At 42.8% G+C, this 15,588-nt stretch overlaps 1 protein-coding gene across 2 annotated transcripts in view; it reads right to left on the minus strand.

Annotated features, from left to right (window-relative positions):
• APLP1 (amyloid beta precursor like protein 1) overlaps positions 1-15,588 on the minus strand; it is an 86,431-nt gene that overhangs the window by 3,513 nt on the left and 67,330 nt on the right. Inside the window, exons 8-15 of one of the 2 annotated variants that reach the window (XM_082273902.1) lie at positions 15,386-15,460; positions 8,983-9,141; positions 8,250-8,378; positions 6,920-7,019; positions 6,701-6,835; positions 4,774-4,797; positions 2,778-2,848; positions 2,520-2,579 (exon numbers count right to left, since the gene is read on the minus strand). In XM_082273902.1, the coding sequence (XP_082130028.1) occupies positions 2,520-2,579; positions 2,778-2,848; positions 4,774-4,797; positions 6,701-6,835; positions 6,920-7,019; positions 8,250-8,378; positions 8,983-9,141; positions 15,386-15,460 (753 nt within the window). The remainder of the gene's footprint in view (positions 1-2,519; positions 2,580-2,777; positions 2,849-4,773; positions 4,798-6,700; positions 6,836-6,919; positions 7,020-8,249; positions 8,379-8,982; positions 9,142-15,385; positions 15,461-15,588) is intronic. The other variant, XM_082273903.1, reaches the window with a different exon arrangement.

Below are 15,588 nucleotides of genomic sequence, written 5' to 3' on the forward strand. Positions count from 1 at the left end.
TTGTTGCCTATGGTTATTTGAAATGTAGCTTTAGTAAAAAAAAAAAAAAAAAAAAACAATTACTACTATAAGTGCTATGTGTTTATTATTATTATTATTTTTTTTTATATATACATGAAGAAAAATGCTATCCATAATTAAGATATATCTTTTACATAAATAGTATTTTTCTCTGAAAATGCTTTACTTGATTATTTACACTTTTTTTTTTTTTTAAAGATCCAGTTATTATTAAAACTTTATTATTTATTTTCAATAATTATAGCTTTTTCTAGTATTAGATAGGTTTAAAAAAAATATATTAAAAAAAATATATTAAAAATTAATATTATTAGTCGGAAGGTCAGGGAATTAGTCCCCTAGCTTAAATAGTATTATTATAGGTGAATCCAGGGCGGCCTCTCTTTCTCCCCCCCCCCCCCCCCCTTCTTTTTTTTCTCTCCTTTTTTCCTACCCTTTTCTCCCCTACTTCGGTTTTTTCTTTTTTTTTTTTTTTTCTCTCTTTGTCCCCTTTTTTTTTGGTTCGGTTTTGTTAATATATTTAATAAAAGTGATGGATAAGCAAGGAAAGCGATGCATTGATTTGATAATAACCTGCATGTGCGATTTTGTATAAATAAAATATTTGGAAAATAAATAAATAAATATTATATATTTATCTACACTTTGTTTTGTTTTTTTATTACATACAAAAATTGAATATAAAAATAGTAATATACTGTAACTGTATCTAATATCTAGTAGCTCTTTTGAACATTTTTAAGATTTGGTATGAAATTATATAACAACAATTTATTGATATGTATTGCTCCAGGTTATTTATTTTGAGATCCCAAGTCCTGATGAAGCGGGGCTTCCCGTGTAACGTGTTGACCTTTACAGGCTGATCTCAAGATAACGTACACAGTAAACTTTGGATGGCTAATTTGTACATTTGTTTTTAATTCTGATTTCTAATAGATATGTCAGAATAAAGTTTTGATATTTTAGATTTTATTTCTCTGAGTTTATATTATACGCTTGGAGGTATAATGAAAGTTCCAGATTTGATTTTCTCCTATGATACCTCCAAGGGTAAAAAACTGATGTCACTCATACACAATAGGACTCTTTGGATATAACTGTAGTAGAAGTAGTAGTAGTGGTAGTTGTAGTCGTAGTCATAGTAATAGGAAAGCAGCATTGGTCATAATCATGTTAAGGAGTAAAGAGCTTTCAATATTAATTTAACAAGACTGATTTTTCAAAATGCATTTATCATGCAATATATAATATGCAATAATACATATTATATTTATTATTACCACTTTTTTTCCCATAAACTATTTATTATTATTACAGTGGTTTTTACAATTTTTCTACAGTTAAAGGATAAAAATATTGAAAAGATAAGACAAACTGTTTTTAATATGTCTTTGTTAATAAAATAATGTACAGTTTTCCACTTATGCTTGCCTCCTTTACTTGGTGTACCAAATCCTACAAAGTCCCACATTTTAGCATGACCATGACTAGGTTCTAGGACTAGCGGGTCAGACATCTTAATTTTACTTAAAGGATAAAAATAGTAAAAATAATATGAAATTTCTCTTTTTTAATAAAGGTACCTTTATTTTTTAGTTGAACATATCATTATCATTATTTATGACTACTGAAATGTTATCAATAACTACTGTATATTAATAATAATAATAATAATAATTTTACTTTTTAAATAAATGTACCTTTATTTTTTAATTACCAAATCATTATTTAGGACTATTAAAAGGTTAGCAAGGAAGATAATAATAATAATCATAATAACAAAAAAATGAATGTCATTTTTTAAATAAATGTCCCTTTATTTTTAGTTAACATTTCATTATCATTATTTAGGCTTATTAGAAGTTTAGCAATGATGATAATATTAATAAAATTAAAGTAACTTTTGAAAATAAATGTTCCTTTATTTTTAGTTAACATTTCGTTATTTTTTAGGACTATTAAAAGTTTAGCAATGATGATAATATTAATAAAATCAAAGTAACTTTTTAAAAAAAAACGTCCTTTTATTTTTAGTTAACATTTCATTATCATTATTTAGGACTATTAAAAGTTTAGCAATGATGATAATATTAATAAAATCAACGTAACTTTTGAAATAAATGTCCCTTTATTTTTAGTTAACATTTCATTATCATTTTTTAGGACTATTAAAAGTTTAGCAATGATGATAATATTAATAAAATCAAAGTAACTTTTTAAAAAAATGTCCCTTCATTTTTAGTTAACATTTCATTATCATTATTTAGGACTATTAAAAGTTTAGCAATGGTGATAATAATAATAAAATTAAAGTAACTTTTTAAATAAATGCCACTTTACTTTAATTCAATATTTCATTATCATTATTTATTACTTTTTAAAGTTTAGTGATTATAATAAAAATACAATATAACACCATGATTATACCACTCTTTTTGATAATTGGGTGTAATACAGAAAATAAACAGCAGGGGGCAGGAGTGGAAATCTCTTACCAGCTCATCCCGCTGGATGTCCTCTGACTGGTAATGGACCTGCTTTACTGAAGCATTATCCTGAGAACAGACACAGATGGCATGGTTTTAATATGGCAGGGAGCGATGAGTAAACCACAACCCCACAGCATCCAATCAGAAGTAATCTTTCATTGTATTTAATGCGCTAATCTGATAAAAGGTGACGTCTAATTGGATGGGACGGGGGGCTCTATGTTAGTATTGTTGGCTGTTGTAGAATAAGCCTTCTTATCTCACCTTCTGGCTGGGGAAGGTCAGGGTTCTCTCGCTGGGGGGGAAGTCTGAGTATAAGTCCCAGACAGCTGAGCCTGGAAGAAAAGTAACAAATTACAGACTGATAAAAGCAACAGACAGATACGAGTCAAGCAGTGAATTTTAGGGGCCCATTCACACTAAAGCATTCCGTTGTGGCGCTGCAATGCACAGGCGTTAAGGTGCATTCGGTAGGCATTAATGTGCCTTGAATTAAGGCGGCCCAATTATACTAATGGGCTGCCAGTGAGGCAAAACAAATACAGATGTGCATGAGTCTTTTTTTTTTTTAACAATGCAGCGCACCACAATGCATTGTGGTATGGTGCACTTTGTGTTGGTCTTTACAGTACATTGCTTTGGGGAGCCATTCACAATTACCCATATCACAGGTGCATTATCATGTATTGTCGCATGTAACGGCCGTCCCAGCAACGCACAAGTGTGATTTGCCCTTACCAACAACCTAATTATAATAGCAGTTAAACATAAACATCAAAATTTCGTTTTTGGGTAGATTGGCCCTTTGACATAACATAAAGAGGAGCACAAAGACCAATACATTAATTTTGGGTGGACTGGCCCTTTGACATAACATAAAGAGGAGTGCAAACACTAATATATCAAATTTGAGTGGTCTGGCCCTTTAACATAACATAAAGAGGAGTGCAAAGACCAATACATTATTAATGGTTGGACTGGTCCTTTAACATAATGAGGAGCACAAAGACCAATACATTAAATTTGGGTGGACTGGCCCTTTAACATAACATAAAGAGGTGTGCAGACACCAAGATATCAATTTTGGGTGGACTGGCCCTTTAACATAGAATTAAAGAGGAGTGCAAACACCAAGATATCAATTTTGGGTGGACTGGCCCTTTAACATAACATAAAGAGGAGTGCAAAGACAAATGCATCAATTTTGGGTGGACTGGCCCTTTAACATAACAAAAAGATATCAATTTCGGGCGGACTGGCCCTTTAAATTGGGGGGTCTGGCCCTTTAAAAAAAGAAAAAAACTGCCATCCTATTGGTCACTATGGGCACCACAGACACACTTCTAGGACCTGTTGGACAATGGGAACCTTACAGACTTGAATCCCGCACACAGTCTAACACAGGGCAAAAGGGGAAGCTGCCCCGGGCCCAGTCATTGTTGTGGGGCCCAATGCAGATTCCCCTTGAGCCCACACTGCCTGAAAATAGTCAATAAGTGGATTCGAGGAAGCCCAAGAAAATGATTGACCAGGGTCCAAACAATATTAAAGACATAACATAAAGAGGGGTGCAGACACCAAGATATCAATTTTGGGTGGACTGGCCCTTTAAATTGGGGGGGGGGGGACTGGTCGATTAAAAAAAAAAACTGCCATCTTATTGGTTACTATGGGCAACACAGACACACTTCTAGGACTTGTTAGACAATGGGAACCTTACAGACATGAAGTCTAACACAGGGCAAAAGGGGCAGCTGCCCTGGGCCCAGTCATTGTTGTGGGGCCCAAGGCAGCTTCCCCCTTGAGCCCACACTGCCTGCAAATAGTTGACAAGTGGATTCGAGGAGGCCCAAGAAAATGTTTGACCTTACAGACATGAATCACACACAGTCTTTAACACAGGGCAAAAGGGGCAGCTTCCCCGGGCCCAGTCATTCTTATGGGGTCCAAGGCAGCTCCCCCTTGAGCCCACATTACCTGCAAATAGTTGATAAGTGGTTTCGAGCGGGCCCAGGAAAATGTTTGCCCAGAATCCAAACACTATTAAAGGCGGCCCTGTCAGTTACGATTTGCATGTTTCATTAAACGCAGGAAATCTTAACCGCACGCGAAAAATGCAAATCGCCGTCCAACAATTGAATTCCATGAAACAAGCAACTCGTGAATCAACTTTGTGAAGTTTGACCCGCTGATTGGGTAATGAATTAACGCTTTACAGATGTGCGTCTTCATCTGGGACTGCGATCAAACGTTTACTGACCTTTTCTTTCGATCTGCTGGGAGTCTGTTGAGAGGTCCGAAAAGGCAAAAGAAAGGGAGAGCGGAAAATCCGGAGAGAGACAGCGAGTGAGGAAAATAGAGAGAGAGAGATAAGTCAGTGGGAGAACAAAGCAGAAGAGTTAAAAAAGAAGTTCAGACTCTATAAAGTATCACCCCCAACCAACCATAGAGCATCAGCGATGGGGGGTATGATCTGGGCTTGAGCTATTGACTTCTGTAAACACGTTTGTGTTCACCAAAGCAGTTAAGATCAGCCTGGTAAACATTTGAAACCATAGAGCAGCAGCGATGGGGGTAACAAGAGGGTGCACAATACTTTTGCAAAACTCCTGGAAGGGTTAATAACTTCGGGTAAATTTTTTAGGTTAAATATTTTTGACAAATAAAGGGAGCACATGTCACACTGGTGTCACAATAAAAGTTTTCTGGGAAAAAAAAGCAGATGTTTGCTTTTAGACTGTCTCTCTCTAATTGAAAATCTATATGGAGTTGTACAGAGGAGGCAGGGAGAAGGCAGAGAGAGGCAAGGAGGGGGAGGAGCCACCCCTCTGACTCATTCACCTCTGTCTATAACCTGAGCTTGAGCTATTGACTTCTGTAAACACGTTTGTGTTCACCAAAACAGTTAAGATTAGCCTGGTGAACATTTGAAAAAAGAGCCTCAAGCTCAACCTGTCAACTGAAAAAGATACCGGTGTCACATTATTCCTTTTCTGACTCTTTTACTACCTCTGTGTATAACCTGAGCTTGAGCTATTGACTTCTGTTAACACATTTTTGTACACAAAAGCAGTTAAGATCAGCCTGGCAAACATCTGAAAAAGAGCCCCAAGCTCCACCTTTCAACTAAAATAGATATTGGTGTCTTATTAATAGTTTTCTGAAGAAAAAAAAACAGATGAGGTTTGCTTTTAGACTGTCTCTCTCTAATTGAAAATCTGTATAGAGTCTTACAGAGGAGGCAGAGAGGGGCGGAGTGACTCCCTTGACTCATTCACCTCTGTGTATAACCTGAGATGGAGCTATTGACTTCTATAAGCAAGTTTTTGCCTACCAAAGCAGTTAAGATCAGCCTGGTAAACATTTAAAAACGAGCCTTAAGCTCAACCTGTCAATTTCAAAAAAAGGTACTGGTGTCACATTTTTAGTTTTCTGAAAAAAGAAGATAATGTTTGTTTTTAGACTGTCTCTCTCGAATTGAAAATCTGTATAGAGTCTTACAGAGGAGGCAGAGAGGGGCAGGGAGGGGGAGGAGTCATTCTTCTGACTCATTCACCTCTGTGTTTAACCTGAGTTGGAGCTATTGACTTCTATAAACATATTCTTGTTTACCAAAGCAGTTAGGATCAGCCTGGTAAACATTTAAAAAAAGAGCCTTAAGCTCCACCTTTTAAATTAAAGAGGTACTGGTGTCATATTAATAGTTTTCTGAAAAAAGCAGATGATGTTTGCTTTTAGACTGTCTCTCCCTAATTGAAAACCTGTTTAGAGTCTTACAGAGGTGGCAGAGAGGGGTGGTAGTCACTCCTCTGACTCATTCACCTCTGTGTATAACCTGAGTTGGAGCTATTGACTCTATAAAAACATTCTTGTTTACCAAAGCAGTTAGGATCAGCCTGGTAAACATTTAAAAAAGAGCCTTAAGCTCCACCTTTTAAATTAAAGAGGTACTGGTGTTATATTAATAGTTTTCTGAAAAAGCAGATGAGGTTTGCTTTTAGACTGTCTCTCCCTAATTGATAATCTGTATGGAGTCTTAAAGAGGAGGCAGAGAGGGGCGGAGAGGGGGGGGGAGGAGTCAAATTAAAATCCAGTATTGGTATTTGAGGTGGTAGGACTGCAGAGTCTTTAATAGGTTTGTTTAGCTTCTGACATTGCGGGGGTCCTTCCGAGTCCCAACTCCTCACCTTCTCCTTGGGATGTCTCAGCGGAGCTCTGCGGTGGTACTCTGATTTCAGGGTAATCGCTGTCTTCGCTCAGTTTCTTCTGGGTGGAGCTAAGAAGGTCTCCGGCACCAACCCACTCTGTGTGCAGCCAGGTCTCTGCAAAAGAGCAAAAGAGCTGACACTCAGTGACCTGGGGTACCTGCTGAGAGGTTCCACACAAAGAGGAGTGATAATACTCACCAATCTGGTTGCGGAGCTCGGGGGACAGTTGGGGGTTCCGGTACAAGAGAGACAGGGACTGGTTGACTCGTTCTTCAATGACACGAAGGTGGGTGAGAACCTGAGAGAGCCGGAGAGAGGAAGAGCGAGACTCACCAAATATCACTGCCCAGAAATAGATTTGCTTGTGCAGCTTATGCATGCTGTGCTCATTATGAGGGGTTTCCACCATCCCTGTGCTGAGTTCCCAGGTCTGTACACCTGCTGTACCCATTATGAGGGGTTTCCACCATCCCTGTGCTGAGTTCCAGAGTCTGTACACCTGCTGTGCCCATTATGAGGGGTTCCCTCCATCGCTGTGCTGAGTTCCTGGGTCTGTACACCTGCTGTGCCCATTATGAGGGGTTCCCTCCATCCCTGTGCTGAGTTCCTGGGTCTGTACACCCGCTGTGCCCATTATGAGGGGCTCCCACCATCCCTGTGCTGAGTTCCAAGGTCGACACACCTGCTCTGCCCATTATGAGGAGTTCCCACCATCCCTGTGCTGAGTTCCTGGGTCTGTACACCTGCTGTGCCCATTATGAGGGGTTCCCCCCATCCCTGTGCTGAGTTCCTGGGTCTGTACACCTGCTGTGCCCATTATGAGGGTTTCCACTATCCCTGTGCTGAGTTTCTGGGTCTGTACACCCGCTGTGCCCATTATGAGGGGTTCCCACCATTCCTGTGCTAAGTTCCCGGTCTGTACACCTGCTGTGCCCATTATGAGGAGTTCCCCCATCCCTGTGCTGAGTTCCTGGGTCTGTACACCTGCTGTGCCCATTATGAGGGGTTCCCACCATCCCTGTGCTGAGGTCCCGGGTCTGTACACCTGCTGTGCCCATTATGAGGGGTTCCCACCATCAATCCAACCAATATTTGCAAAGCTATTTATTCCACTGCCCTCTCTAACAATATCTGTATTATTGTAAAGCGATTTGACATTTTATGAGACACTAAAAAGTTGAACTCCAAAGACATTGATTAAATGTAGCTAATTTAAGTACCTGAGTTTGTCTTTATATTGGCTTCCTGTCATCTCCTGCACAGCAGCAGTGGGAGAGGACAGGGCAGCACTAGAGCCAATCAGAATCCCCTACATCCCCATCTGCTGGCAGGAGGAAAGAACACAGCGAGCAGAGGAATGACTTCATCAGTTCTGCTCCTACATTGTCCAATAAGCAGGTTGGGGGGCGTGTTCTGGACCCAACTCTATCATCTGCAGAAGTGTTGGCTGTACTGCCCAGATCACAAAACTGGCTGACAGAATTCCGAATCCTTTGGCAGGAAGTTCATCTATAAGGGTCTTACTCACCTGGAACTGGATGGTCTCAGCTCGGTCGGGCTCGGCGCTGCTCACATGCTGGTAATGGCGGACAGTATGGCGCTGGTCTCTCTGCTCGGCGTGGATGTACCTCTTCAGCGCCAGCAGGACTCTCTCTGGCTGTTCAGACAAAACAAGGAGGAGTCAGTAAATAGGTGATCATAGTTCACCTTATAGAGGGTTTCCTGCAGGTTGGCTAAGGGTTAGGATTAGGGTCAGGGTCAGGGTGTTAGGGGAAGTGTTAGGGGTTAGGGCTGGGGTTAGGGTCAGGGTTAGGGGAAGTGTTAGGGGTTAGGGCTAGGGTTAGGGGAAGTGTTAGGGGTTAGGGCTAGGGTTAGGGCTAGGGTTAGGGTCAGGGTGTTAGGGTAGGGTTAGGGTCAGGGTATTAGGGATAGGGTTAGGGTGTTAGGGTTAGGGTGTTAGGGGTAGGGTTAGGGGCAGGGTTAGGGGTTGGGTTGCCCTATTGCCAGTACAGACACAGGAGAGGGTTTTAATTCAGGAAAAGGGTCATGGACCCACCCCAAAGGTCAAAGGTGTGGTCTCAGAGGTCAAAGGTCCCAGCTCCACCTAGTGTTGGACACAGCTGGTGGAATTGGCGGGCAATTCGAGCCCGTGTGCTTCACCTAGTGTTGGACACAGGAGGTGGTGCTTGTCTTCTGGATAGAGGTCATTATTATATGGCGGGATATGTCCCCGGTGGGATTGGCGGAGAGGGGGAACTTACATCAAGGGGTGTGGTCTGAACAGCCGCCAGGTAGTTCTCCAGTGCGGCCCTGCGGTTGTCATTGAGAGCAGCGACCACCCGTCCCAAGTGGGTCTCCACCAGTCGCTGGCGCTGAGCGGATATCTGGCTCTCCAGGGTCTGCAGGATGGACTGGAAGTGCTGAAAGGAGAACAAATTGGTTAAATGAAGACCATACCGGGTTTAGGGCCTGGCCTGGCCTGGGGGGGGGGGGGTCAAAAGAGGTTGGTGCCTCATGAAAAAAAGAGGGGTGCAAACAGGGCAGGCAGGGCCGGCCCTACCATGGGTCCCATTGGGTCCATTGGACCCAGGCAGAACTTGGAGAGGAGTAGCAAATTGACTCCCAAGATTTTTTTTCCAGCAGTTGTGTGTCATCAACTGTGGGAGGTTACGACCGGCATTTCCCCATCTCATAGTGCAAACTGATGAGTATGAGGAGGCAGAGTGTCTCCTCCAGGGCATGTCCCTTGCGTGATCGCGGTGTGCTCAATGACATCAGACATCAGCGCACTCCATCTTACGCAGGGCAGGCTGGATCTTCTAGGGCGGTGGCCACGCAGACACAGGAGTGACAGGAGGACTGAGGACAGACAGTGGGTGTTTGATGGACTGGTCTGGTGGAAGAAGATAACAGTATACTGTATAATATTTTCTATATTTATATAAAATAATGCATTCTATTCTTGGACCCAGGCAGCACAATGTCTTGGGCCGCCCTGAGGGCAGGAGACCTGATACCTATGCTAACGCAGCAGTTCACAGCTCATGGGGATAGGGGGCGCACTACCGAAGGAGACTAAAGAAATGTGTTCTTCTGCCTGCAGCAGGCTGATGACGACATTTCAGCCTAGGCAAAGTCACTGACTGAAGGCGAACGATACTTTTGTTCTATAGTGTGACCTATCAGGATTTATTTTTAAGTCTCATCCAGGACAAGTGTACAAATCAGGAGTTCTGATTTCAGTTGCTATATGCTTGCTCTGGATTTCGAGTTTGGGAAAATACTGAAGCCAGAGGACCGGCATGACAGCATGGTAACCAGCTCTTCCAAAAGGCGGTCACCAATGGTGGCCCATTTACTCCTTTTCCAGCAGGTCTCCTTTAGGGGATCGTTAACACCAGGAGGCGCGCCTGTGCTTGCGCGCTTCTTGGTGCATTTCCACACGTCGCATTTTAGGGCAGGCTGTTAAATTCAATGGGACGTCCTATGCGCAAATGTGCAAAAGAGGTTCCGGCACGATTTTTGAATATTCGTGGTATGGCACTACCATGCATTTTGGCGGCCGCAAATGCACGCTCGCATTTTTTAGATGCATGGGGGTGCCATTAAGGCTACTGCATGTTGGGAATTTTTTTGCCAAACTGCAGCACCCTACAGTGGCTTTTGGAAAAGAGTCAAGGACTTCTTTTCTGCGCTTTTCGCACCTAGGGCAACCCATTGACATGTGGCGTGTGGGAAAACGTACAGGAAACGTGCCCGCACCTGGTCCCACCTGTATGGTGTGAACTGACCATTAGAATTAATGGCATCCACATGCGTCAGGAAAAGGAAGCGCGTTCCCGCACCGCACCTGATGTGAACAAGCCCCAACGTACCTCTCCATCTGGAGGAACCTATTATTAGCCGCACCACTTAATACTCCGCGTTTCCACTGCTTTTTCCGTCGGGTAAGTGGACCCCGGAGGACGTTACCTTGTTAGCCGCAGCTGGCGGTCATATGGCGCAGTATGACGTTGACTTTTTGCCGCGTAACCGTATACTTTGTTACACAAGCTCTCTATCTGTCAAGCTGTCAGGTTCCACATTTTGTTTTTATGACAAGGAATTATCAGCCGGCTTCGATTTCACAATATCTCCTCTCTCTCCCTCTCCCTGAAATGTTATCTGTTGTAGTCACCGGTAATACGACCCTCCGAGAGAGGCCTAAAAGGACCTAAAAGCTATTACTTTAGGGATTTCGAAAATTAATGACTTGCCCATCTGCTCCTCGTGTGCAGAATTCTTTTTTTTTTTTTTTTGCTTAATGGTCGGGCGGACTCCGGGGTATTGAAGCTCGTAACGCAGAAATTCCTGATGTTCAAAAATAAACATTTTTCATCTTTTATGGATTTCTTGTATTATACTGTTACTTACAGTATACATTATTTAAACAAACGTATGTGAACCCCCCCCCCCCCCCCCCAAATGACAGTTCAGGTGTTGTTACTACAACATCCAAGGACATTTTTTACCAGAGGTGGTCAACTTTTCTTGGACTGAGGGGCCTCAAGTGTGGCCCTCAACTTCACCAAAGGGCCGCACATAAAATTCAGTGCTAGACACCCACAACAGAATACAATCAAAAACTATGGGAGTGATACTAGATTGTCAGAGACTGTGAACATGATACAAGAAAAGGTCAGAGACTGTGGACATGATACAAGAGAAGGTAAGAGACTGTGGACTGGATACTAGAGATGGTAAGAGACTATGCACTGGATACTAGAGATGGTCAGAGACTATGGACTTGATACTAGAGATGGTCATAAACTGTAGACATGATACAAGAGATGGTCAAAGACTATGGACATGATACAAGAGATGGTCAGAAACTATGGACATTATGCAAGAGATGGTCAGAGACTGTGGACATGATACTAGAGATGGTCAGAGACTATGGACTTGATACTAGAGATGGTCAGAGACTATGGACTTGATACTAGAGATGGTCAGAAACTGTAGACATGATACAAGAGATGGTCAGAGACTATGGACAGGTTACTAGAGATGGCCAGAAACTGTAGGCATAATACAAGTGATGGTCAGAGACTGTGGACATGATACAAGAGATGGTCAGTGACTGTGGCTATAATACAAGAGATGGTCAGATACTATGGACATGATACTAGAGATGGTCAGAGACTATGGACATGATACAAGAGAAGGTCAGAGACTGTAGATATGATATAAGAAATGGTCAGTGATTGTGGCTATAATACAGGAGATGGTCAGAGACTATAGAGTTGATACTAGAGATGGTCAGAGACTGTGGACATGATACAAGAGATGGTCACTGAATGTGGTTATAATACAAGAGATGGTCAGAGACTATGGACATGATACAAGAGATGGTCAGAGACTATGGACATGACGCTAGGGATGGTCAGAGACTATGGACATGACGCTAGGGATGGTCAGAGACTATGGACATGGTACAAGAGATAGTCAGTGACTGTAGCTATAATACAAGAGATGGTCAGAGACTGTGGACATAATACAAGAGATTGTCAGAGACTGTGGAAATGATAACAGAGATTGTATAGACCAGTAGTCCCCAAATTGCGGCCCAGGGGCTTGCCTTTATCCAGCCCTTGGGGCATTATTCCCCACACTGTCAGTTATAGTGGAGCATAGCTCTTGTCACTGACACCGACATGGGGTATTAGTTATCTCATGGACACCAATGATGGGGCACTATTCCTGCCACTAATACCAATGATGGGGCACTATTCCTCCCAATGAAACCAATGATGGGGCACTATTATGTCCAATGATACCAATGATAGTGCACTATTATTTCCAGTGACACCAAGGATGGGGCACTATTGCCCCCACTGATACCAGTGCTGGGGCACTATTACTCCCCCTAATACCAATGATGGGGCATTATTTACTCCCACTAATGCCAGGAAATGTTCTTCTCCCACTGGTCACAGTCTGGCCCCCCTAAAGTCTGAAGGACAGTAAAATTGGCCCTTTGTTTAGAATTTTTGGGGACCCCTGGTATAAACTGTGGACATACTGTAATACATGAGATGGTCAGAAACTGTGGACATAATACAAGAGATGATATAAACTGTGGACATGTTACAAGAGATTGGCAGAGATGGTGGACATGGTACAGGAGAAGATCAGAGCCAGGAGACATGATACAAAAGATGGTCAGAGATGGCAGACTCATGGGACAAGAGATGATCAGAGACTGCTCAGACTTGGTCAGAAAGGGAAGAAAGAAAGGGTCAAGACTGGGGATATTCTGCAGGGGATGGTCAAAGACTGTGAACATGCTACAGGAGTTGTTGAAGACTGGGGACATGCTTCAGGAGACAGTCATAGGTTGGAGACATATTACATGAGGCTGCTAGAAATAAGTGTTATAACAGGACAGAAGGAAAACACAGAGGAGTAACTGCAGGGACCCCCAGGAAGTTCCAAAGGGCCGCAGGTTGGGCACCAAAGTCATAGACAAATGTGCCTTCCAGCCTTGTGGCAACAGTTTGGTAAAGACCTTTTCTCTTCTACCATGATTGTGCCTCTGTGTACAAAGCTAGCACCATAAAGACATGGTTTGACCAGTCTGGTGTGGAGGAATGCAAGTTTCCTGTTGCCTGACCTCAACACTACTGAACACCTTTGGGATGAATTGGAATGCCAATGGTGACCCAGGTCTTTTTTATTGGAGCCAAACGTGTGCCGCAACACATGAGCCAGGTCTTCCCATCCAACGTCGGTACCGGACCTCACAAATGGGCACAAATTCACACAAACACCCTCTAAAATCTTGTGGAGAGCCTTCCCAGAAGAGTAAAAGATGTTATAGCCACAAATAGAGGCAAACTCCATCTTATTGGCCATTATTTTGGCATGGGATGTCCAACAAGCTCATATAGATGTGAAGGCCAGATGCCCATCTAGTGTTCCTTTTTTTGATCAATGACCATGGAAAGACACATCCCTCATGGGTGCCTATGGGTGTTGAGATACTCATCCTTCATTTGCAGAACCAATGAAGGTCGCCATCCAGACTGGAGTTATACAGTACTTTTTTCCAATCTAGACCAACTGTCTAGCTTGCCTTTATCTGGCCCTTGGGGGTACTATACCTTCCACTGACAACAACACTGGGGCTTAATTCCTTCCACTGACACCAATAATGGAGCACTATACCTTCCACTGACACCAATGATGGGGCACTATACCATCCACTGAGACCAACAGTGGGGTCTAATTCCTTCCACTGACACCAATAATGGGGCACCATTTCTCCCACTGAAACCAAGGACAGGGTGCTATTCGTCCCCTTGATACCAACAATGGGGCACTATTTTTCCCACTGAGACCAACGGTGGTGCCTAATTCCTTCCACTGACACCAATAATGGGGCACCATTTCTCCCACTGAAACCAAGGACAGGGAGCTATTGGGGACAAATGGGCACAAATTCGCACAAACACCCTCTAAAATCTTGTGGAGAGCCTTCCCAGAAGAGTAAAAGATGTTATAGCCACAAATGGAGGCAAACTCCATCTTATTGACCATGATTTTGGCATGGGATGTCCAACAAGCTCATATAGATGTGAAGGCCAGATGCCCATCTAGTGTTCCTTTTTTTAATCAATGACCATGGAAAGACACATCCCTCATGTGTGCCCATGGGTGTTGAGATACTCATCCTTCATTTGCAGAACCAATGGTCCCGCCATCCAGGCTGGAGTTATACAGTACTTTTTTCCAATCTAGACCAACTGCCTTGTGCTGCCTCTTCCAACCCCAACTGACTGCCAAGCCTTGCTGTCACATAATTAGGATCAGATGCCATGTCTACTCATGGCAAACTGGAGTATTTTTTTTTTTTGACTTGGAGAGTAGGACAAGCCGATGGTTTGGATCTCGGTGTAAAGACCTGAGAGGGTGAGATGTACATATACAGTACAAAACGTGTGTTGGATGACGGTAATGAGGACATGGGCATATTCTACTGGAAATCAAGGCGATTATCCAAAACAAGTGGCATACCATGGCCATGGCGGAAGGTGTGCCACCATTTACAGGATACTTTTTAGGCACCATCGGGCATATCGATCTCCTGCCAGGGAGTACCCGCACAACTTTGGTGGCGACATCACCAATCAAAATAAGATGCAGCATTGTGGGATTACATCTCAGGAAAAGAAACAGACTACCCAAGGCAATGTTGCACACTCCATTGGAATGGGTGGTGTGAATTTAAATTGGTAAAATTGCAGGACCTATAAATACTCTTATAATGGTCTTTCAAACCTCCATCTATCATAACAGGCATCTGTGCAAAATTTGAGGGCGCAACCAACGACACGCAGCTTTAATTCTCAACTTCTTCATGGCTTTCAGTCCCACGCGGCAAAAAAACTCCTCCATTCGCAGCAGCCATCGAGTGTTATCATCTCCCTATGTTTAATTTCATATTTTCCCCAGGATCATAAATTAGTCTTAGGCTTTGATGTCTTTCAAATCTCACAGACCCCTCACGAGGCTCTCGCCCACACTCCCTGAGCACAAATGAATGCCAGAAAATTATTTTTCCATTTGTCATTCCCCTGAGTCAGAAAAATACACATTTCTTACGATGAGTCACTAGCTACGTACCTCGTTTAGTGCCTGCCGGTCAGACTTGGGTAGGTTTTTGGCCTGGTTATCAGCTTCTGCCCATTCCTTCATCACCTACAAGTGGAGAAAACAAAGATTTTTCAGTGGTCTCCAAACTGTGGACCAGGGGCTGGATGTGGCCCTTTGCTTGCCTTTATCTGGCTCTTGGGGTACTATACCTTCCACTGACAACAACAGTGGGG

The sequence above is a fragment of the Pelophylax lessonae genome (assembly GCF_965119305.1).
Source record: "Pelophylax lessonae genome assembly, chromosome: 12".
NCBI classification, from domain to species: Eukaryota; Metazoa; Chordata; class Amphibia; order Anura; family Ranidae; genus Pelophylax; species Pelophylax lessonae.